This window comes from Rhinolophus sinicus, linkage group LG14 (assembly GCF_036562045.2).
Source record: "Rhinolophus sinicus isolate RSC01 linkage group LG14, ASM3656204v1, whole genome shotgun sequence".
Classification (NCBI taxonomy): domain Eukaryota; kingdom Metazoa; phylum Chordata; class Mammalia; order Chiroptera; family Rhinolophidae; genus Rhinolophus; species Rhinolophus sinicus.
In genome coordinates this window covers 35779937-35802072 of record NC_133763.1, presented here as the reverse complement: position 1 = coordinate 35802072, position 22136 = coordinate 35779937, and the positions used below count along the sequence as shown (strand labels likewise).

General features: G+C 33.9%; 1 protein-coding gene across 3 annotated transcripts in view; it reads right to left on the bottom strand.

The window, feature by feature from the left end:
• Nucleotides 1-22136, bottom strand: part of AGL (amylo-alpha-1,6-glucosidase and 4-alpha-glucanotransferase) — a 70335-nt gene that overhangs the window by 33586 nt on the left and 14613 nt on the right. For all 3 annotated transcript variants that reach the window (XM_019747026.2, XM_019747024.2, XM_019747025.2), the window contains exons 3-17: nucleotides 16232-16442; nucleotides 15518-15684; nucleotides 14437-14640; nucleotides 11380-11561; nucleotides 11097-11208; nucleotides 7114-7240; nucleotides 6669-6771; nucleotides 6487-6584; nucleotides 5754-5893; nucleotides 4574-4761; nucleotides 2676-2799; nucleotides 1953-2116; nucleotides 1565-1666; nucleotides 1295-1450; nucleotides 1045-1195 (exon numbers count right to left, since the gene is read on the bottom strand). In XM_019747026.2, the coding sequence (XP_019602585.2) occupies nucleotides 1045-1195; nucleotides 1295-1450; nucleotides 1565-1666; nucleotides 1953-2116; nucleotides 2676-2799; nucleotides 4574-4761; nucleotides 5754-5893; nucleotides 6487-6584; nucleotides 6669-6771; nucleotides 7114-7240; nucleotides 11097-11208; nucleotides 11380-11561; nucleotides 14437-14640; nucleotides 15518-15684; nucleotides 16232-16442 (2229 nt within the window). The remainder of the gene's footprint in view (nucleotides 1-1044; nucleotides 1196-1294; nucleotides 1451-1564; nucleotides 1667-1952; nucleotides 2117-2675; nucleotides 2800-4573; nucleotides 4762-5753; nucleotides 5894-6486; nucleotides 6585-6668; nucleotides 6772-7113; nucleotides 7241-11096; nucleotides 11209-11379; nucleotides 11562-14436; nucleotides 14641-15517; nucleotides 15685-16231; nucleotides 16443-22136) is intronic.

Here is a 22136-nt window from a genome sequence, read left to right as displayed (position 1 = left end):
CTGTTATCCCTAAAACTATTCAAGTTGATAATTTTTAAAAATCGCAGTTATGTATTTTTATCAACTAGCAACCAATATGTATATGATTTTTATGAGAATTTTCACTCCATCAACAGACTTGGACAGATGTTGTATGCAGAGAAGCATGTTATGCTATATCATATAATAGTTAAGAAATAAAATACATCTAGAAAAATATCAAGCAATAATAAAGGCAAACTTCAGGGATGTATTTTATAATTAAGTGAAAATGAATGATATAGAGAGACTGTAAGTACTATATGTTCAGAGGAGAGAGAGATTACTGAGTATTTAAATAAGGCTTCTCAAAGGAGGTGAAACTTTAGTCCTTCAAAGATGTAAAAAGTTCAGTTATAGGTGGAAGTAAGACTACTTGGGGAGCAATCAAAATATCTATTTGGCTGAAATAGTGGTGTGATATAGGGATAGGGAGGTAGATGAGGATGGATTATGACAAGCCTTCAATATAAAACTATTTTCATTTTGGTTTATATATGTAGCATTACTTTTGGTTTATATATGTGTGTATGTATGTGCATATACATACAAATATACACAGATGCAAACACATGGATGTACATATGTAAACTATTTCACAACTCAAAAATTGTTAACATTTGAGACTATTTCTGTCCAGGTTTTATTCCTTGTAGTGGTAAAAATATGTTACCAAAAATTCCTAATTCTTTTTCTCAACTACATCCACACTTACACTGTGTTATAATATATATGATATATAACAATTTACTATAACAGTGTGACTTAATGTAACAATATACTGTGTTTCCCCCAAAATAAAACCTAGTCAGACGATCAGCTCTAATGCATCTTTTGGAGCAAAAATTAAGAGACCGGGTCTTATATAATATGATATAATCTAATCTAATATAATAATACAATATAACACCGGGTCTTATATTAATTTTTGCTCCGAAAGACGCATTAGAGCTGGTTGTCTGGCTAGGTCTTATTTTCGGGGAAACATGGTAATATAATCACAATAAAGTGTTTAGATTGCATTACCAGGGATGCACATCTGAGGGACTTCCTTGCTGTAAAATGAAGTTTTGGGATTTCTGAAAGCAGTTCTAGACACAGCCACGACAGACTGATGGCTACTAGGTGAGTGTCTTGTTATTGCCACTATGTCTTCATCAACCTGATCCACATACACCTGAGAAACAGAAAGAGAAAGCACGTTCGTGCTCAAACTGGAAAGGCTTACTCTGAAATTTAACTTTAAGAAAGAAACTTAAAAAATTTAGTTTCTTGCCTGAATAAAACCTTTGGCCCCAAGTTCTTGATGAAGTTTATTGATAGCACGCCTGGCTGCAATAATTCCACTTTGAAAATTAACATCACCTGTATCTGATGGGGATGCTCCAGGATTCCACTTAGTGTAAAACCGTTCTTCAGAAACCACTGAAATCTGAGCAAAGTTAAAACAGCGATGTATACATTTTCATGACAATAAAAACTTCTGGTAGAAATGCTCAAAGTTGTTGGTCATGTGCTTTTTAAACAACAACACATGTAAACAAACCTGATGAGGCACTAATTCATCGTAGCCTTTAGTACTTCCACTAGCACAACACGCCATAGAAACAATCGTGGAACTTGGGAGAGCATCATATACTGATCTATGCTGGAAAACAATAATAAAAACAAAAACAAAACCCGCAAGTTTATTTTCTTTCCAAAGTGCCAACCTATAGCATAATGAAATAGAAGGATAATTACATAAATACATTCTATAAGATACACAAATTTGCTTTAAAACAAATAAAGCATTCTAAAAACTAGATACCACAATCACTTATAAATCTAAGACACTATTTTGAAGTATGTAATATTGCCACTAAATATCAGAAATCTAAATATCAAAACATTTAGCAAAATAAGTAAATACAAGAAACAGATTAGATTCTTACCACAATAGGACACTCATTATCATGGGTAATATCCATAAACAGGGCATGTGCAATGGCTGGTATCAAAGGCCTCAGACAGGGCTGAACAAAGGACCCAACAGGTTCTCCTCCATATCGGTAAACCAATCTGCCCTCTTCATGACTATTATATGCACTCATTGCTTCTGCAAAGCATTACAGAATATTTTAATCTTCACTATTAATGTTCAAGAAGAGGCTAGATTTATCATGACTGACTTTTTAAAAATACAGAATATCAAAATTAAAACTGCTTCAAAAATTTAAACAAATGTCCAATTTAAGTGTCAAAAAAGTCTTCTCTATAACTTAAATGAGAAAATGGCTAATGCAGGTGAAAGGGGACATATGTTGTTTATTAGGATGTTGGCTACATAAAATCTATGGGGGAAAAAATCTGAAGTTTATATCTATAACCAAGTCAGAGACGAAAACAGATTTCTATATTTTCAACAAGAAAACGGTTTTATTCATGATTATCAATTCATCCCACTGGTCTTTCAATTTAAAACGAGACATTTTACCCCAAAGTGAAAAATTTTACTGATAAAAACAGAGTTATATTAGAAAATTTTGTGTAGAATATTTAAACGAACATTAACTATGTTGAAAATTATTAAACATTGTATATAAAGCTATGAAATGCCTTTCAATCCACTTAAACAAAAGATAGTTTTAGATGGAAAAACACTTCAGCAAGCCTACCTCTTATTAAGGAACTAATGCCCAGTCTAGTAACAAAGATATTGTCCAGGTCTTCACTTCCAGTGAACAGTTCCGCCACTACATATAGATTGGGTTGCAATTTCCTAGCAGCATCCAACATGTACTGCAAAAAGCACAGTCACAAATGTAACAGGAAAGGGAAAGCAAGATGGGAGGGAAGCAGAGGAGGCAAGACTAGGCATGTATTTGACATAGGAAAATAATCATGTACCAAGACAAATTGGAAACCCCAGAAGAATTTCCAAATAAATTGTGCATATGTAAAAAAAAACCAAAAAAAAACCCGTGAAACAGAATAATATACACACAAAAAAAGAGAATTATAAAAAGAATAAAACAGTTAAAAAGGAAGATTAGATTTTGCAAAGACAATAGGGACACAAGGGGGAAGCAAAGGAAGAAGAAAAATGTTAGTGTCACAGTAAAAAATGTAGACCAGAACTCTGCTACTGTTCTGCTAGGCTTTCCCCAGTTTTACGCGTATTTGTTTTTAATACCTCTAATCAGACTATCAATTTCCAGGCAGACTAGGCCATCACAGATAAATTTCTTACTGGTGAATCATTTATCTACTACAAAGATTAGGTCTGACTGACTGGACTGAAGCCAGTTTTTCATACAGATGATGATAAACTCTTAATCTTAATCAGAAATTAAAGTGGTTCCAAAATTTTAACATAATGTTTGCACAAAGGTTAATAAAACACTTGAAATTCTATCAGCTAACTAGTAGGATCCTACAGGATTTTCTAACTTAAAATTAAGCTTAATTAAGTTTTAACATTCTGTTTTGCCATAACTTTGTAACAATCTTACAAGTATATAATTTTTTTGCTAAAGGCACAATAATAATAAAAAAACAGCTCTGCTATTTTTTTGGAGCTAAACAATGTTCTACCTCCTTAACTAATGCTGATTAATGCCTCCAAATTAAATCAATTTTTCATCAGAGAACTCAAAACATATATATTATAATAGTGGTTTAAAATTATAGAAATAGATATTTTTCAGATAAGTACACATTTCCAAAGAACACTATGTTGTCATTAGGAAGCTACTGAAAATCTTATAAACAGGATGAAAATTTTAAGTGTTTACAAAGCTATACTAGGTAGAAGATGATGCTATAATGTTGCCATTGCTTAAGTTACTGTAAAAAGGCCAAAGAGGAATAGACAACCTTTATGTGTACACTTATACTTTTATAAAGAATAAAAATTGAATCAATGAGGCTAAAACCAGCTTCAGTATGCTATGTGTTTAAATAATCACTATAAATTAATAAGCTACTCAACTTCACAGTGGCTACTAACATATTGAAAGCAACCTAAAAATGACAATAAAAGAAATTAATATTTATAGTTTCATAAATATAACTACATAATTATATTAAAATTAATTTAAATTCATCATTAAACTAATTACTATAAAATAGACATTATTAAATTACTATATTAATATTAAAATACAAAATAAATATATTAAAATAATATTATAATTATCACGTTTTAATAATATATAAATATTAATTTGTCTTACTGTTATTTTTAGGTCCCAATTAATAATATGAATTTAAAAAAATATATTAACAATATTTTGATAACATACATAGGGTTTATATATACTAAGAAGACAATATGATCTACTTTCTTTAAGAAGAATAAAAATATTAAGTCAAATATTTCATAGCCCAGTATTTCATTACAACTACACCCAAAGATCCTGCTAGAATTATGCAAATCATGCACAAGTTTTAAATATGACCACCAAATCAATGCTGGTGTTCAAGTAGCAAAAGGAAACACACCCTATTTAAGGAAAGCTACACAAGAACACTGAATTTCTTTCCCCAATGTAGATGAATTGTTTTTCTGTACCTCAGCTACATGAAGAGGTGTTGAGTGGCAGTTATCAAGACGTACTCCCTGGAAATAAGTTGCAGTTATTTCAGTGTATTTTTTCATGTGTGCCCAGAGATAAGGACAGTCCTCTGGTTTATTCCCATAGCGTAATTTAACACTGTCTCCCCAGCAAATAAGTTCTCTCCTTAGATAAACTTCTGAACCTGTTAAGAAAGGAGCTTGCTTTCAATGGTTCAAGAAATAAAATGGAAAAAAAAAATTTACTTCAAGGAAACAGTTATTATTAAATCACATTGAATATTTCCATAATAAACCATATATTGGTTAAAATTATATCTAAAATAGTTTCGGATAGTCTTTAAAGTTAATATTAATTTATATCTCATCTATTTAGTTAAAATTCTAGCTCATAGTCTCTTCTAAAAATGTGCACTTAATGTCAAAAATTCAAGTTGCTTCTTAAAGAAAAACAGTAACAGTAGGATCATTGGCCCTTTAAAGATACAGTTCTATCAAAAACATTTAAAGCACCACCCCCACCTTGCTTTCATTTAGAATGGCTGGAAAGGAGAGGGGCAGCGATACTTAAGACCAAAGTTAGATTCTTTTTAAAAAAATGAGAGATTTTTAAATTAAATTTAATGTCATTAAAACAAACTTCTAGTTCTGAAATGTTACAAAATAAATATATTGATGGGTTCCCTGCAAATTCTTCCCTGCCACAAAACAGCTGTAGAAAAATAAGATGTTAGGAATAAGTGAGAGGGAACCTAAAAACAATTAGTTTGTAGTTTAACATATTTTTAAATACCTTAATACTCCTCTGGATGAGTGAAAATACCTCACATGGCAATATAATTATAATAGCAGTGGTTCAATTGTCTTTAAAAATGCAATTGAATAAATTTTTGCACAAATAAATTATCTAGGACCAGAAAATAAAATAGATTATGTAAAAGCTATCCTGTTTGAGGAGATAAGGCATAAGAAAGGAGAGGAGGGGAAAGATGAATCCCCCTCTTTTGTCAATCTCTTATCTTCTCCCAAACCGTATGCACCTCTGGCACCTCTGTGATGAAATAGTTTAAAAACCACTAGCCAACTGGGGGAAAAAATCAATGAAACAGTTTATATTTTGAAATTGCCATGAACTTGTCTTTCCCTATCTATAAAGAAGTTAACAAAAATGACATACCCGGTTCAGCAAAGTTTCGAAGCGGATCATCTCCCATTACCCATCCGTTATGTGCCATCAGAAAGCAAGCTTTATTTGGGAGATGAATTATAGATTCTTCTGTGGAGAGGGCCATTTCTTCAAATGGGAAAGTAAAATATCTATGAAGATATAATTAAATATTAAATCTATACCCTTTGGAGAAACCCTTTGGACAGAATTTGAATTAGCACTATTAAAATTAAATTTCTTCCATAATAGAATAAATAAGATTAGTTTGACAACAAAAATCTTCAGTAACCTTTTTAAGTAAATCAAGTAGGGTTTGAGGAATGCAGAGTTAGCATTACGTATAGCATATCTGGTCAACATTTTAAATAACTTTAAAATTCTCATAAAATTACTAAGAAAATCACTGAGGTATTGATGTTACTTTACTACACTTTAGTTGTCTAATCTATGCTGCACATTTAGCTTCAAAGGAGCTAAATGCTTGCTCAATTTGATTAATACTGAAATTATTAGTAAGTCTGCAGTTCTCCAGAAACATTAATGTAAATAATTATTAATTGGTTCTTTAACTAAAGATTTGACTAACAAAATTACTATTAATCTTAGTTACCAAATTAAAACTATTTCAATTTAAGAAATGTACTGAGAGTCACACATTAAAGGAAATACTTAGGCTAATTTGAAAAGTTAAATACAATTTTCAATTTTAACCTTTAATGAGAAGAAAACAAAAATGCAATACCTAGTAACTAAAGGATGTTTTCTAGTGACAGGTCCTAGTTTAGGTCCGTGGCCAGCCAGTCGTTCATAAAACACATTTCCCAAAAGGCAATTAACTGCCTAGAAAACATTAAATTATGTTACATCAACAACAACAAACAAGATTAAGACAAAGAAAAACAGCAGTTGAAAAGTTGGTAAAACCTGTTCTTGATGATAGTTTATGAGTTGATGTTTCTCTGAATTTAATTCCTCAATTCTCTTTCGGAACCAATTACAGCATTCATCAACTGCGGTTGGCCCATTGCTAGAGCAGATAGAGCAATACAAACTTATTATTTAATGGTTTTACAAATTCCACACTTAAAATTTTCTAACAAGGGTCACAGATTCTTTAAATATATTAATCAGAATCTCAATTATGGCTAAAGAAGTTTTCCAGTTGTGAAAGTTTTTACATATGCATATAGGAACATGGACCAGCACACAGAAGAAGGGGGAAAATGTCAGTAGAATTATAGTGAATTACTGACATATGGTTATTTCATTTTCTTTTCAAATTTTTAATAAACAATATGAAAATAATACTAGCCATAAAGGTTTATAAGTAATATTATTCTTTATTTCACAGAAAAAATACATAACATACTCATGTGGTATGAAAGTCGCTAGTGCAATGTTCATGTCTACAGTACAGCCAAGCCGTCTGTATTCAGGATCCTGAATAATCTTAAGGTGTAGCTCTGGATCAGGCTTGGTTGTTATTTTCCTATTTTCTGAAAGAAAGAAAAGGTGATATCTTAAATGGAAATATCCACAAGGAGATTATAACGACAACTGATTCCAAATTTTCAGTTCACAATTTTTTCATAGAAAAAAACAAATGTTTATTTCACAAGCATCCTCCCCACTTCACAAGCATCCTCCCCACTTCCCTTTCCATCCTCCTGCACACCACTTCACACACACACACACACACACACACACACACACACACACACGGGGGTTGAGGGAAGGAGGAGAGAGCGAGAGTGAAAGCGAGAGAGACTGAGAGAAAATAATAACCTTATAGAAGAAAAACACAGTGATTCCTAATTAGTTCAACCCCAGTCCCACTTTTCTGCCTCAGTCAGCATTCATTTATTTTATACATTTATTTTTTAGGGCATTAAGGATGTTGGTACTAATTTTCTTTCCAGGTTCTACCAAATACACTAACATCAAAGTTCTTTTTCCCCAAGGACTGCTTTCTATTCTAAAGTAAATCTTACAGACAACCTGACTTTCTTTGTATTCTCTGAAAGAAGCACACAGGTTTTTATGTTTCCTTTTCACCAAAAAAAACCCCCATATTCCTCACACAATAATAAAGAAATAAATAAGTGTTTTGTGGGGGAAATTTTTATTCTTTTTCTGGTACTTGTTCCTAATAAATCAGGTGTTGGTGTAGGAATGCTTCCACTGGCCTTGATTTTATATTAACTAACTAATATCTGGCTTATTCTAAAGAGACTTGGAAATGGCTTATAAAAGCACAAACAAGTTATAGATTCTTAAAATGTAGTTTCTGAGGTTCAGCTGGAAGAGTAAACATATGAAACCTGCCAAGAAATGTTTGAAAAAGAGAAAAAGCTACATAATCAGTGTACATTAAAAACCGTCTTCGGTATTGGTAGAATAAAAGACAGATCACTGGAATAGCATAGATAACAGACCCATGTACATTTAGTATACAACTACACACTATGAAATATTATGGTGGTACTCCAAATCACTGTAAAGGGATGGATTATCAACTCAATGTCATTTTCTAAATAAAAATAAAGTTAAATACCATCTTTATAAAATACATAAAAGTCAATTCCAGGTATATTAAATATTTAAATGTAAAATATAAAAAAGAATATTAAAAGAAAACATAGAATGCCGATGAAAGTTCTTTTCTAAGCATGATGTAAAATCAGAAGCCATAAAAGATTAACAAATTTGACTACATAGGTTTCAGGTGTACAATTCTATAATATATCATCTATATATCACATTGTGTGTTCACCACCCAGAGTCAGTTCTCCTTCCATCACCATATATTTGATCCCACTTCCCCTCAACCTACCACTCCCCTCCCCCCTTACCCTCTGGTAACCACTAAACTGTTGTCTGTGTCTATGAGTTTTTGTTTCTGTATTTGTTTGTATTGTTCCTTTGTTCTTTTCTGTTTCATATCCCACATATCAGTGAAATCATATGGTCAGACTTTTTCTGTCTGACTTATTTTGTTTAGCATAATAATCTCAAGATCCACCCATGCTGTCACAAATGGCACTATTTCATCTTTTCTTATGGCAGAATAGTATTCCATTGTACATATACTACATCTTCTTTACCCAATCATCTATCGAAGGACACTTTTACAGAATTGTACACCTGAAACCTATGTAACTTTAACCACTGTCACCCCAATAAACTTTAATTAAAAAAAAAAGAAAGAAAAAAAATACCACCATAAACAAGAGTTAAAAGATCAACAGCACACTAGGAGGATATATTTGAGGCCAGCATAATAAGGATCACCAATAATAATAAGTCAACTATCAAAAAGAAAACCCAATAGAAAACTAGGAAAATAACATTAATAGACAATTAATGGAAGAACTATCAATGGCTAACGTGAATAGATACTTCACTAATAAGTGAAGAAATGTAAATTAAAATGAGGAATATTTTGCCTGACTGACAAAGATCATAAAGATTAATAGTATCTAATGTTGGTAATGTTGGTGAGGGTGTAGCTAGTGATAATGTAAACTGGTACAGCTTGTCTTGAAAAGCAATTTGACAAAATCTACTGTAAATTTATCAACAAATTTGCATACCCTTTGACCCAGTAATTCTATGTCCAACAGTTTATCCTACAGATTGACTCACATAAGCAAGTAAAAATAACATGTACAAGGATATATTTTCTGTAGTAATGCTTATAAAAGTTCCACAAGAGCAATGTCTTATGTCTTGCTATGTTCACCACTGAATCCCCACATCTACCTAGAAGACTGTCTAGCACATAGTAGGTAGTTCAATAAATACAGAGGGTGCCAAAAAAATGTATACACATTTTAAGAAAGGAAAAACTGTATTAAAATTACGCTGATGGTAACCACTTTGAGCACCTCTTGTAATTGCAGAAGTCAAACGTGCATTCATTGGTATATATTGAGCATTACAGTTTTAGTACAGTTTTTTCCCTTTTCTAAAATGTGTATACATTTTTCGGCTCCCTCTGTATATATTAAGTGAATGAATGAATGATAAAAAAACTGGAAATAATTCATTAAAAAGGCTAAAGAAATTCAAGTATTTTAAAACTGTATTGTTACCTAGAGGTTAAAAGAAATAATTAGCTGTAAAAAAATCATATTATCAACTAACAAAACAAGTTGTTAAACAGTCTCTATGCTGTAGTCTTATCTGTGTGTATAAAATAAACATAAAACTTATGTATATATTTTATATATACATAATTATATAAAAATGTATACAAAATTTGAATTTATTTCAAAAAGATTCTGAAAAGAAACACAGGAAACTCTTACTTGGTAATTCGCTCTAAGAAGTGGGTTTTGGGGGAGAGGAAATTACACATTCTATTTATTTATTATGGTTTTGTACTGTTTGGCTTTTTTTTTTTACTGTGAGCACACATTATTACATATAAATAACATAGCTTATAAATACCAGAGGGAAAGGAAGATAGAGCTCTTTTAGTAAAATAAAACACAAATGAATGTTACTATCAAACATTCATGTCTTAAGATGTTATACAATGGAAGTGAATCTGACCCTAAACTTCCTGGACTTCGAAGACAGTATTTCTGGGTCTTACTGTAGCTCTAATTTCTGGATGAGGAAGATAATTCTTTAAGAGCCAGCAAAGATCCTTGTTGTTAGGTTGTCCTACACTACCTGCAGATACACTCTTCATAATCTTTCTCTTCTCTTTATATGCCTCCTAAAAACCCTCATTTCTCTTTCAGCATAGCCTTTCCTATCTGTGACATAACAGTTCCTGCTGTGTCAGGAACACAATGATCAGCTTCTTAAGCTTAGTCACGTCCTTAACTGATGATGCATTTCTTTACCTTTGTTGCTGGCTAATATCTGGGTCTACCTCACTAGTGTTAGGTGGCCTTACTGGTGGGTACCATCAGCTGGAAGCTCCTCTACATCAGTTACGAGTCCTACTTTAGCCAACAGAAGACTATTCTGTCTCTCAGTTTCAGAGCCTGTTTCGAGCCTTTTGCAGCTGAAATAATCTGCTCTATTTACCTCCCATTCATGCATTTAACAAATATATACTGAGCTCTAAAGAATTATGAGCTAGAAACCAATTGTACCAAGGAACCAATAGTAAGAAACAGTCTGCAAGGGAAATAATTATGTTACATATTGTGACATGCCCTTTAGACGTTTCTGCTATCAGATTCCAGAATCAGTTCCACTGAAGTATCAAAACACAAATATCACATAATAACGAATTTAATAATGTGTCAACCAAGAGAAAAGAAGAGTTATGCCTTTAAGAGTAATATTACATTTCTTAAAATCGATAGGAACATTCTAGTGTATATCCTTTACCTTGTGTAAGAAGTCCTCTAAATTGCTCAACTGCTTTGTAAACGTCTACTTGGAAAAATTCCCAGAGTTGAATCTTTGGAAATACATCCTCCCAAAGTATTTTTCGAATGCACTGAAAAATTTCAACAGTTAAAAAATATTTATGTATATTTAAAATATTTTCACTAAATATCATTCAGCATACTAAAAGATATATTCTAAATAATTTTCAACCATACATTTAATTTATACTTTAGAAATTTTGTTATTTTGTTTAGTGTGGTACTCCTCCATACATACTGACATTCATTTGATGGTCATTTTCCACCAAAGCAGGCACTCCTTTTTCTTTGTATTTCCCGTCTGCAATGTCACAGGATAAATGCCAAAGTGCTCTGTCTAAGACCCAGGCAGGTTTCAAGTGTGGAGAATTCACAAGGTTATATGCACTTTCTGGATGTTCCTGAATCCATTTACTATTAGTAGCTTAAAGAAAAAAGAAACATAAAGATCTTGTAATAAATTGAAATTACTATCCATATTGAGTTTAAAGGTGAAATAAAATGTCAACATTTACTACTCACTTTCTTATATATTAGACGTCAGTATTTTATAATACTGTAATATGAAAAAAAGGTTTTGGTTGTGGTATCCTATCATCCACTTTACCATACATTTTTCTTTTCTGTTGTAGGAATTGTTAATTGACAGTAGATAGGCTGCAACACTGATTTATTAACACCATTGTAATAACACATTTACTATTGTGGTGGGAGATAATGAGGGTGGTGTCCTCGGTCTGTTTTGATGGTCCTTGAGTCAACTATATTTTGGAATGCTCCTTCTAAGCCCAAAGGACATCTTTTCTCATAAGGCAGACTGGACCTCTGCCCCATCTTCAAATCCTCTGGCCTTTTGTTAAAGCAGAAAGTTACCTGTATCTTCAACTCTGGTTTAGGCTGCTCAGTGTCTGGCTGTTAAGTTCCAGGGCAGGAAAATAGTTCCATTTCAATGTACTTTCCCTACTTTTAGTCTCCTGAGTGAGAGGTCCTTATTGGTCCCATCTAAGCTTCAGGTTCTATCTCTTACCTATCTTTAGAACTCAAAATGTCATCTACACCTTTTTTCCTACATAATCATTTTTTCCAGCCTTTTTCTTTTTTTGGTGGGGAGGGGGGTGAAGTTTCTTTCACTGGATCTTTAAATACGCTCTATCTTTCCCAAAGCTAAGAGTACAAAAAACACACATCCTATCTAAACAGTTATTTCTCTAACTTCTGCAGTTTCTTAGTATCAAGAAGGAATGTCTTAAAAATTCGACCTGTATCTGCTGCTTCCACTTTCTTCACACAACCTCATTCTTTCCCACTGCAACGTACTACCTCCAGCACGCCACTGAGCTTACTCCAAATCTCCTAGCCATGAAATTTAGTGTTACTTTCTCACCTTCACCCATTTCAACCTCTATAACATTTGCCATTATGGACTAGTCCTGCCTTGATTTACAAATGGTATCGTTACATTATTTTTTATTTTCCCTTCTCTTTTGCCCCCCTCTCCTCTCCTTATCTCCCCTAACCTTTGAGGGAGATTTGCTACATCTTAGTACGTCTCTTCCTAGGAACATGGTCTTCCTCATCACAACCTCCTCTTCTCAGCACCCACATCTCTCAAATTAGCCCAGGATCCATCAGACATCCAGGCACATCTACCAAAGCACCTGATGGGTACCACTCTGCCTGGACAGTAACTTCTTAATGAAAACCTGTTTCACACAAAAGGCATGATATGGAACACTTTCCAAGTAAGGCTGAAGCAAAATTCACTTCTTTTATGCTGCACAGACTCTCTCAAATGCTTCAGAAATAGTCTCTGACAGAGACTGCTGCTGACCCCAAATTTTATTTTCCCTTTGTTCTTTAGTAACAGAACTCCCAAGGTTCAGCTGTACACATGGCTGACAAACAAAAGAATACACTGTAAGCCTCCTTTATAGAGATAGGTGTGACTAGAGACAAAATACTATCTGATGCAATGCAAGCAGAAGTGATACATATACCAGATCATATCCTTAACAGTCATGACTTCCCTTTTCCTCATTTCCCTGGATAGAAGGTAATATCAGGAACTGGAGTGGCCATATTTGACTAAGCGTTGGAAACAAAGTGTTGGAAACAGAAGAGCAGCATGAGAGAAAGAACCTAGTTCCCTATCACCACTGAGCACCATACCAGTCTTGCAATGCCTATCTAATCCTCTATAAGAAATAAATACAATTTCAATCTTAAGTTACTGTATTTTTCTCTCTTTGTTACAGCTGCCTAAGCCATATACTAACTCATACAATGCCAGTATGTGGTTTGATAAATTTGATGTGAATCACATCACAGATGCCAAAGTAACTATCAATAATGCCAAATTTTCAAGTGAAGAATACTGAGTTCGTGGATATTAGCAAGTTTTAATTGTGGACTTTGATGCTTGGGTGCATGCAGAAACACCAAATTTTAGAATGTGACCATTTTATTTTTTGCCTAACTTTGATGGATTATTATTATTATTATTAGAGATTATTATCTATACTGATGAACCGTAGCTCCTATGGTTACTTGGAAAATGGCTTTACAACATGCCAGAGATAATTTTTGTTAAATGTTTGGTACCACCCAGAATTCCTGTTGTTTACATATGCAAATCAGTGTTTCCCAACTTTTCTACATTGTGGCACACAGAGAATATTTGCAAGGTGTAATAAACGGGGTTAAATTGAAAGCTGATGATGGCCAGAGACTTCTCCAGGCCCAGCTGCTCAGACAGGTGAGGGGAGCAATCATCTCCCCGAGGATCACCAATTGGGAAGCTCTGACACAGTTTATAGAATTGTCTATTGGTAAGGAATCTTGGGAACCAAAACAGGTTAACTTTAACAAGCTCTATTAACATGTAGAAGATACAATTTTCAGATTTAACTTCTAAGAGTTTACAATAATTTTCTCTTTAAATAACATTCAGTTTTTTCAATTATATGCTATTGTACCGAGCTGCTGCTACAGAGGATCATTAGATGGTCTAAAAAGTATTAATACTGTAAGATGAAGTATGTGATCATTAAGTGCCTTCTATGATCACTTTCCTGTTTTTATGATCATGACATGCAAATACTTACATACTGATTATATCTTCAACTAACACTGTTTTCTTTGAAAGAAAAAACAGGAAAGTGATCATATAAGGTGATTTTAAAATTGAAGGACACCTAAGCATCATTTGTGTTTTCAAAATCTGTTATATAAAACAGCAAGGAATGAAATAATTAGAATGTAATATTTTCATCAAAATTAATAGTAGTTAAAGCACATACCAGTATGATTGTAGACAACATCAGTAATACAAAGAACACTCCATTCCTTTTTCAGTTTTTCCACTAGCTGCCCAACATCCTTCCAGGTACACTGTTTATTAGGTCTGGAAAAGTCAGGATTTAATTCTAACTGATTAGCAAGGGAGTAGCATGATCTAGACTCTCCAAGAGTCTGCAATGGGGTAAAATGAATCATGTTGTAGCCTGCAAGGCAAGAAAATAAATAAAGGCCTCTGTAAAACAAACAAACAAAAAAACAACACCTAAAACTAAGCAAAATATAATTTCCTTAAATAATTCTAAATAGCAAGGCAACCACACTACTAGAAAAGGAGTCAAAGGCTTGGGTTCAAATCCAAACTGTACCACAAGTGACTTCAAGTAAGTCTACTTAAATCTTTTAGGACATCAATATCCTCATACACAAGACAGAGATCATGAGATAATGTATTTGAAAAAAATCACACAGTGCCTCGTTACTATTGGGGGTTCAATTTACATGTAGAAAATATATCCTATGCGAGTATATCAATATGTCTTTCTTCTACTTTTAATGTTGCACAGTACTTGTATTCTGTTGTAAAGTCAGTGAACTTCTCATTTCTTTCTTCACACTATATTCAGTTTGAAAGTAGAATATTAGTATTACCCTTTATTGAACAGTAAACTATAACTTAAGTTGCATTTTACTCTTGGTACGTATGACAGCCATTTATACATGCCTTCCACATGGAGGAGTGTTTATTAGTGTGTTGAATTAAAATTATGTATAATGATAATGCATTTTCCAATACATTTTAATAGCTTACTACTAATTCTTATATATCAAAGTAGTCTTAGAAATTATAATGATCACATTTTATCACAGAGTTCCTTAATTTATTAAATTCAACTATATAATTTATCATTTTTACAGGTTAAAAATGGTCAAGTATCAACAATTTCAAATGGTTCCATCTATGTATATTACTAAATATACTAAGAAGCAAAATTGAAAGGCGAACACAAAGCCTTCGAAATCTGTATCACAGACAATAACATTTATTTTTTAAAAGAAGAAAAGAAAGAAAGCTGACATTACCTGATTCTTTTGCAACCCTAAGTCTGCTTTCCCATTCATCAAAGGGTCCTAAACACTTAGCTAAAAATGTCTGTTGAGTAACACAGTCCAAGGGTAACACATGATTATCAGCACCAACATGTAAAATAGGGTCCACGACTATATAACCCCCGCCACTTTTCTCATTTCTAAGGAAAAAAAACACAAAACAGAAACTCTCAATTAATGATAGGAAAAAAAAATTCTCATTTGCTAGTATGAATCTCTAACTGGAAGTGAATTGGTCCATTTAAAAATATATTTTAAAACACATAAAATCATTTAAAGAGTTGTAACAAAACTAAATGGAAAAGCCAAATTTTATTCTTTTCTAAACTCTACATAATAATGTAATACAATACATATAATATATAATAATTTTGCTTTAAGGAATAAACAAGTGTACTAAAATCTGCCAATAATAACAAGGGCACTCAGGTAAAAAGTATCCTACAATCTGGTTGCATGAAAAGACTAGAGTATTTAAGCTTTTACTTAAAACAATAACAACAAAACTTTGAATCTGCAATGAGCCTTACAATCACTTTCTAGAAACTGAAGAACCATATTCGATTTGCGTCTCAAGAAACTCCTGTAAAAATTGCACTATATGGTTCATATAATGACTTTTTATAAGTTAGATAAGTTCAAATTATAGAATAAACTTTTGTTTTACATACAGAACACATCACTTACCCTTGAAGGAAGTAATACTGAAATGATCCAGCTTGTTGAAGATTAAGTTTACAGTATTTATCAGAATCATCTTCTCTTTCTGACGGATTTTCCCATTCCAGGGAACGAAATTTTTCTCGATTAAATGTTTCTCCAGGAAATGGGTAATTTGTATGTACAGTAACTGCCTTTCCCTGTAAAGTTGGGCCTAATCGGAACTGTAGTTCAAACCCTAAACAAAAAGACCATTTTTATAAACTCATTGTAGGATTTAAATTACCAAATTAAAAAACAGATGTTTTGGATAAAGAAGTGGCATATATAAACAAAGGAATACTACTCAACCATAAAAAGTGAAATATTGTCATTTGCAACAATGAATGGCTCTTCAGAGTATCATGCTAAGTGAAATAAGTCAGTCAGAAAAGGATAAGAACCATATGATTTCACCCATATGTGGGATATAAAACAAAAAGCAACAAACAAACAAACAAAATAAACAAACTCATAGATACAGACAAGAGAATGGTGGTTATCCGAGGGAAAGGGGAGTACGGAGAGGACGAAGAGGGTAAAGGGGGTCAAACATATGATGACAGAAGGAGACTAAATGTGGGTGATATGCACACAATGGAGTCTATAGATGTTGTATTATAAAGTTGTACATCTGAAACTTATGTTATTAACCAATGTTACCCCAATACATTTAATTAAAATAAAAAATAGATGTTTTATTTAAAGTATTATAAAAACTCTGTTTTTATATTATATGTTTTATATTATAATATGTTTTATATTACAAAAACTCTCAACTGTGTTTAAAATATTCCAAATATGTAATGCTGTTTTTGGTTACTTTGCATTCCAATTTAGCTGAATTTTATATTTTAATATATAGTATACATCACAGAACTGCCTGTTTTGTACTATCCTTCTCCTGGAAGCTGATTCCTATTCCCATGGCTCCTTTGGGATATGCCAGTTCTTAAATGACCCACTTCCTATGATCCGCACAACCCCTTCCAATCCCCCACCCCCACCCCTGAACTGACTGCCCAGCAGTAAGGATCTAACCAGAGACCTTTGCTAGTATTTTTCAAACTGCAACAGAGATAGTGAGTTTCTCTGTGGTGTCAGAGTATGTGATAGTATGTAAAAGCTGGGAGATATCCTGGGACAACTACCTCATCTCATGGAGAAAGCCAGCCGTCCCTCAGGGAAGTCAACCTTTAGAAAGGCAGAATTCGGATTTCTAACAGGAGTTCTAGAGGCATTTGAGTCCCTGACACCCGTCGTTCCTGATATCTCCTCAAATCCAGAGGTGTGGTAATAAAGGCTTAATAAGTGGCTGTACAGGCTGTGGGTGGGGCGGGTGTGATGAGGAGCTCTTATCTGCAGTGTCTGCTGACTTCCTGGCGTAAACAATCTCACCACTGGACAATCTCAAGCTACCAACTTGACATCACTGCCCATGGAATGGGGAACATGCACAATCAACTCTTGTGAGCCACACCGTGACTCCAGCATACTACTGCCTATATCCCTACTCTTCACGGTTTAGTTATTTAAGCCTTTCTTGGAATTCTGAGAGCCAGTCATTCCCACTTTTGCACAAGCCAAGCTAGTTTTATCAAAATGTATCTGAGACTTCTATATTGCATTACCTCTATGGCAAAATACAAGTATTTTGCCATAGAGGTAAAAAAATAACCTATTATAGTTATAACTATACTGTAAAAACAAAATTTTCATTGGTTCAAAACAGACTACAAACCTTGATTCTAGTTTTAGAATATGAAAATTCTGATTACGGTAAAGTGTATTAGAAATATAAAGCATATACATTTTAAACCTGAATAGAACATTTCAATTAATGATGGGCAATAATAACTGATGAAGGCAGGAAAATTTACTTCTGTTGCTTGTAATATTGAAGCTTAAAGAACTTTTTGAGAAGAGGCATGCTAATATTTATACTTTTAACGCTCAATTTACTAAACACCCAACAAATAAAAAGTATGTACTGAGCGCGTGCCATGTAACAGGGAACAGAACAGATAATGCTCTCTGTCCTTGTGGAGCTTGAGTCCTAAAAGGGAAGGCAGCCATTAAACAATGAACATGAGAAATAAGAAAAAATAGTATGTCAGGAAGGGATAAATGCTAAAAGAAAAAACACATCAGAGCAGCTTAAGGAAAACAGGGGAGAAGGGGAGATGGTGAGGAGGTGGTAGCAATTTTAAGTAGGATGATTACTGAGAAATTAAAATAGGATGATTACTTGAGACAAGTGAGGGAGTTAGCCACTTGGCTATCCATGGCCATCCAGGGGAAGTGCTGACCAGGCAAAGGAAGCAGAGAGCACAAGAGTACTAGGGTAGAAGCATGCACAGTGGTTCCCGAAATAACGAGAAGCTCAGTATGCCAGGATTGAAAGGAGCAGCAGGATATGAGGAAAGAAAGGTAACGGGGAGCCAGAACATGCAGAATCTTGAAGGCCATTGTAAGTATTTTGGCTTCTCTGATGAAATGAGGAGCCACTGAACAGTTCTGAGCAGAGGAGTGACGTGACCTAACTTGTGCATGAAAAATATCACTCTGAAGACGTGTGCTTCTGGCCATAATGGAATGACTGATACTGGACTTGCCCTCTGGTGAAAAACTAGAAGGAATATATAAGACAACTGTTTTCAGAAATAGGCAGTGAAGGACTGTGATGCCTGAGAGAAGGGTGAACTCTCTAGCTTTCAGACTGGAAGTCTTCCTTGGCTGTGACACAGGGAGCAGGAACAGCAGTCTCACAGATTTGAGGAAGCAGAGGTTAGAGTTTGAGGAGGGTGAAGAGACGGCAATTTTCAGGGAAGAGTATTGCAGAAAAGGGAGCCATACAAAGGAAGAGCTCCAGAAAGTTTACGTAGGCTCATCTTGAGTCTGCCTGAATACTAAGCTAGCTGTACATGAGAAGGGTTCAGCTCCTTGAGACTGGATAAAGAGTAAGTACTAGGAGCTGTAAATTGAACAATTCGCAGAGCTCACTGAGGCGTAGGAGACATTACAATTTTTAAGCAGCCAGAGTAAAGAGACCTTGTTGAATACTTGTATTCAAAAGAGCCACTCCTTGGGCAGCCAGGTTGGTTAGAGCTCAAGCTCTCAACAACAAAGCTGCTGGTTCAATTCTCGCATGGGATGGTGGGCTGCACCCCCTGCATCTAAAGATTGAAAATGGCAACTGGCCTTGGAGCTGAGGTGGGTCCTCCACGACTAGATTGAAGGATAACAACTTGGAACTGATGGGCCCTGGAGAAACATACTGTTCCTTAATATCCACCACCCTCCGCCAAAAAAAAGTTAAAAAAAAAAAAAAAAAGCAAAAACGAAAGAGCCATGCTTTAAGTAGTAGGGCTGAAGTAGTCCTAGAGTAAAAACTACTATAAACCTATCCCATCAAAGCTTAAAAACAAGCCTCAAAAGGATTAAGCTGATCCACAGATAAAGTAAATGGCTTCTAAAATAAAACTCATCACTCCTTTAAAGCAAGACAACAAAATCCAGAGATACAACGTTCACAATGTCCAGCATCCAATAAAAAACTGCTAAAGAGAAGGTGAGGGAGTTGACCAAACAGGTATCTTATGTGGTGTATTTTACAGAGCGGAAACAGAAGATATAAAAGACTTAAGACTTCTGCTTCTGGCAAACATGGAATAAAATGGATTGGATTTACGCCCCCCTCCCCTTGAAATTAAAAAAAAAAACAAAAACCAACAAAACACACCAAATACATAAAATGATTGTTTTCAAGATCCTGCACATGAGGCCACAAAGGGCAGTGATCCTTGAGAGATGGAAAATAAACAAGGTGAGCCCTACCATTGCCCCTGCCTACCATGAAAGTGTTTCTAGGTTGAGGCACAGGGAGGAGGAACCCAGGCACAGCTCAACCCACTTCCTGCACTGAAGAGATGAAGCTAAGAATCTGTGGAATCTAAGGCAACTAGAGTTTGCACAGGTATGGTGAGAGAGGAGGAGAAAGCTGCATAGGGAGAGAACTCCAAGGATCTGTGGAAGGTCTCCCTTTAGTATTCAGCAGAGTATATTGATCAGTGCATGTCTGTGAGGAAAATAACAGACCAGGAATAGTGCTTGTTCTCACCAGGTAGACTGGAAAGACTCATAACTCATGAGGCACTGGGTATAGTTCAAAAGGATCTTGCTTCAGTAGTGGGGATTAATGAGCCCTAGACAGGGCATAGTTCTAGACTGGCTTAACAAATCATAAAAGTAAAACTCAAAAGGATTACCGTATTTTGCTGTGTATAATGTGCACCTTTTTTGCCCAAATTTGTAAAGGAAAAATAAGGATGCGCATTATACATGGGTAGTACTAATTCTGTATCTATTTAAATGTTCTAAATTTTTAAATTTATGCTTATGAGTTAAAAGTATAACTCTAGAAATAAATAACAATATCTGTATGCAAAATAACACCCTGAAATACAATAATCGGTTTTGTTGAACTTATGACAAACTTGCAACAACGAACAGTTCTTGGCCTTCTATGATGTATAAATACCGTAAATTTGTTACCGGTGCATAAAATTTCTTGTACCTTGTAACTGTTTTTGTGTTTTGTAATTATTTGTTACATAAAATTTCTTGTACCATAATATGTTAAAAAAATAAATGCTAAAATTCCTTTATAATACAAAAAACAAGTACATAAATGTAAACAAATAACAATTTGAATTAAAAAACTAAAACGAAAGATTTGTCCCTGAAAGTTTGCGCCAAAAACGTGGGTGTGCATTATACATGGGAGCGCATTGTACATGGCAAAATACAGTAAATTATTTCCAAGTAATTTAATTTCATCCAGAACAAGGACCAAGAACATTTAGAAGAATCCAAAAATATCCAGCATCCAACAAAGTAAAATTGACAATGTCTAGCATCTAAAAAAAGACTATGAGACATAAAAAGCAGGAAAATATAGCCCATAACAAGGAGAATAACCAATCAATGAAAACCAACCCAGAAATGACATAGATGTTGAACTAAGATAAGGAAGGCCATCTGTTATCATAACTGTATTCCATATGTTCAAAAAGTTAGTCAAGTCATGAGAAATAGAAAAAACACAAAAACAAACAAAAAAAGATCCATATCAAACTTTTTGAGATGAAAACTACAAACGTCTGTGATGAAAAATATACAAGATGGAATTAATGGATGTTGAGACATGGCAGAAAAAAGATTAATGAATTTCAATACATAGGACTAGAAACTATGCAAAATGAAACAAAAACAGAGGGAAAAACAAGTCTAAAAAAAATTGAAAGAGCATCCATGACCTGTGGGACAATTCAAATGGCCTAATATACAGGTGACTAGAGTCCTCAAAAAAGTAATTGGTTCAAAAACTCCCAAATTTGATGAAAACAATAAACTTCCAGATCGAAGAACTTTAACAAACCTCCCAAACGAGAAACACGAAGAAAATTACACCAAAGACCATCCAAATCAAATTGGTCAAAACCAGTGACAAAGAGAATATCTTACAAATAGGCAAAGGGAAAAATAAAAGACAATATGCGTCAGAAAGTGGCAAGAATGATGGGATAAGGGTGTTGGGGGAGTATTTTGAGAGGGTTTAATGGCAATGTGTCTTCTACTGTAATAAATTTTTTATTTAAACATTCACTGTATTGTTTGATCACACCTTGTAGATGTTTCAGTCATGTCTAAAATTGCTTTTTAGTAGAAATCTCTCACAGTGCTGTTTGACAGACGGTAAATTCTACACCATAATATTAAACACTGGGTAAGATACTCTCTGTGGAAAAAAGATTTCTGTAAAAGATATTAAGAGAATGCTGCACTCTTCCAATTTACTCTAATCCAATTAAATACATCTATGATTGCCTAG